General features: G+C 38.0%; 1 protein-coding gene across 1 annotated transcript; it reads right to left on the minus strand.

Annotated features, from left to right (window-relative positions):
* Positions 1-2,510: 2,510 nt before the first annotated feature.
* Positions 2,511-3,161, minus strand: LOC143605650 (uncharacterized). Its single transcript, XM_077081684.1, has one exon. It carries the CDS (start codon positions 3,088-3,090, stop codon positions 2,548-2,550), a length of 543 nt encoding a protein of 180 aa, XP_076937799.1. The 5' UTR covers positions 3,091-3,161; the 3' UTR covers positions 2,511-2,547.
* Positions 3,162-3,363: the final 202 nt, after the last annotated feature.

Consider the following 3,363-nt stretch of genomic DNA (forward strand, 5'->3'; position numbering starts at 1 on the left):
CATCGTCAATTCATTAAGTCTTTCTTTAGACGGATCGTAAGTAAAATTTTAGTAACTTCAACTTTGAAAAACTTCTTTTTGTAAATGCCACCGTGAATGGAATAGATAACAATATTCAATACGCAATCCTTGTATCTGGGAAATTTTCTCGGGTCTTGTTCAAATGCTTCAAAACTTCAATAGGGCTTCTAAATTCTATGGTATACAATGTGTCTAATGAGCTCAACTTCATATAAGATTCCTCACCATCAATATCCAATCTTTCTTCAAACTTGAGTGCATTTTCAAGAAAATTATATAACTTAAAGTTATAATCTTAAAGATCTTCATAATCAATTCCCCTCAAGTTATGTGGAAACAAAAAACCAAAAAAATTCTCATAATTTTTAAACTGATCAAATCTTGTCTCAAGAGAAGCAAATAGCTTGATTAATAATATAAAAAAAAAACAATTTACTCTAAAATTCGCTTCAGGAGTAAATGAAGCTTCTTGGCTACTTGAACTCTCATCACTTTGTTTTTTTTTTACAATTGAGTTTGCTTTAATCGTTTCGGCCCAACAACCTAAAATTTACCAAATAGTATATGAATTAAGAAAAATAATAAATTTGGGTCCAATAATTTTTAAATGATCAAAATCAATTATATAAATATATATATATAAATTTTGTTCCCCAGAAAAATGGTGCCCTGCTCGAGGGTGCGGCTCGCACACCTCTTAGGCCGGCGATGCATACATGTATTTAATAACAGAGGCATAACTTTTTTCTATAGGTTTTGTATTTTTCACTGCATTGATTTATTACAATCCGGTGTCAATGTTGTTGGTTTGGGTTATGTTTTTTTTTCCTTCGCCAACAAGGCAACAACCCCATAAATGCACAAGTTCAACACAATCACACATATAATTCTAAATATAAACATATAGTTGTGACGATAGGTGTCAAGAAGAAATAGCCCCATTACCTAAGCCTTGTAGGTTATGTTTAGCATGGTAATCAGGTTTTAGGGAAGGGGGGGGGGGGGCAGTAATGATGATCAGGGTGTGCGAACACTATGTCACATTAGATACATGACCGCATTGGGTAGCCTATTGATCGGTCTGGACATGTAAGAATAAATGCTCAGTCGTGCCAATGGTAAATAGGTGGTGCATAGTCGTACATATTGATTTATAGTTGAAAATTAATCCTTGAAAGTTGATTCAACTTTACATGATTGGAAGTACTAAGATCATGTATTGTGGGCTAGCTAGTTAGCCATGTCATAGCGAGCCATAGTGTTAATTAAAGGGGTTTATCGTTTTGTGATGTTACAAGATGCGACTATTTGAGTTACCATGTATACATTGTGCGCCATTGTAGTGTGTATGAGTAAAGAGATTCTCCTTAGCGATCCAAATGAGCAAGAGCGTTGATCAAGTTAAATCAAGTGATTAAAGTAAAATCTTATTATTATACCAACCGATATTTTTTTGTTTTTTCACGACCTTCAAATAAACCACCTTATGTCTAAAATACGTGATGATTATACCCACCAAATCTATCCCAGATGCCACATTTTGGGTCCTTATAATTATAACCTCTCGGGTCATTCTGGGCATGGAAAAATTGAAGAGCGGGTTATAATGGATTGTTTCAAAACTAAGGCTACTCTCATTGGCAATCTCATAATGAGATTGGTGGGCCCAAAATTAAAAAAGAAAATAAAGCAATCTAGATTGGCAATCTGGGTTGGTGGAGCAAACCCAGATTGCAATCCAAACTAACCCCCAATAACTTAATTATTCAATTAACTTTTAATATTCGAACTAAAAAAATAATTAAATACACGATATTTCTTAAAAAAATTATGAACATTCCGACATAAATTTTATTAAAAACGGACTTCGTTAAAAAAAACTTTTTTTAAGTTGGGATGGGTTGTGAATGTGTGTTAAAAATTGAGTAGGGTTGGGTGTGTAGATTGAAGAGAAAGAAATTAATTTTATAATGTGAGATTGAGATTGTGAGATTGTTGATGGGAATAGTTTAAGAAATGTTTGAAATGGATGGTTTCTTAAAAAGTAGGCATCCAAAATTAAATAGGTTGTACAACATTTCTAGTCTCACAGTAATGCCATGACATGTCAAAAGTCAACACCACAATTTCTAGTCTCATAGTCACATTGCACTTCACCCTTTATTCCCTTAACGCCATGACATGTCAAAAGTCAATACCACAAACTAGTATCGGGGTGAAACACTCCGCCGATACGCTAGTAAGGCAACATCGGACGTGTAGCCTAGCCAGATCAGATACACACGTAACTGGCCCCGTCACACTCATAAATCAGTGTCGTTGCACGCGTAACCAGTGTTGAACTCATATAACGCACATTGGAGATGTGACCAATGTCGGTATGTGCGACTTAAAACCCACTCTGACCCAAACCCGATGGTGCATTAAGAATGGTTAAAAAGTTTATTCATAGTCAAATTTTAAAAACCTGAAACAAAAACAAAAACATACAAGAAGAAACAGCATTATCATTATCATTTAACATAATTAAGTAACAAAGACTTCCAAGTCAGACTTATTCTCCTGGTCAATAACATCAAGAAACACAGGATCCACCGTCACGTGACTCTCCACGTGCACCTTAAACCTATGGCCCCACCACACCACCCTCGCCACCCCTTCAATATCCACCGTGGCATCCAACACCATCTCCCTCTTGCTGACGTCAGCGAAAAACTTCACCGCATGGTGCGCCAGCTCCACGCTGTTGAGCCGAGCTGGCAGGTGGAGCAGCTGGCAGGACTTCGGCGGCTGGGAGCCAGCCGACACACGAGCCGAGCCGAGCAAGGAGCCGGCGTAGAAGATGGACATCTCGGTGGAGGAGTAGTGGATGGGTACGGAGTTGGGGTTGGTGACGTGGACGGTGAGGATGACCTCGGCGTCGATGAAAGGAAGGCTGAGCTTGAAGGAGGTGATGTTGATTGAGACCAGGTGGAAGGTTGGGTCTTTCGGCTTGGCTGAGATTAGAGCCGACGTGGCGGCGGCTGTGGCGGCTCCGATGAGGGCTGAGGTCCAGCTCCAGTTGACCATTTTGACCCTCGTGGCGGTGGTCTTGTTGGTTTCTCTGTTTTGATGACTGAGAATGAGGTGGGATATTGTTAGTTATGGTGTAGATAATAGTGTAATATTGTTGCTCGGTGAGGTCATATTGGTAATTTTAGGTTTTGTTAGAAATAGAAGTTACGATTAAAATGATTTTGATTTATTTTTTCAAAATAGAAGTATGAAATGCCAATATTAATTTAGCCATGGTTATTTTCGATTTTTGTTACATAAGAAACGTGTTACTAGTATAAGAGGGAA

The sequence above is a fragment of the Bidens hawaiensis genome, unplaced genomic scaffold (genome assembly GCF_021521415.1).
Source record: "Bidens hawaiensis isolate Kalapana, Puna unplaced genomic scaffold, B.hawaiensis_p1.1 tig00070563_1, whole genome shotgun sequence".
In the NCBI taxonomy this organism is placed as follows: Eukaryota; Viridiplantae; Streptophyta; class Magnoliopsida; order Asterales; family Asteraceae; genus Bidens; species Bidens hawaiensis.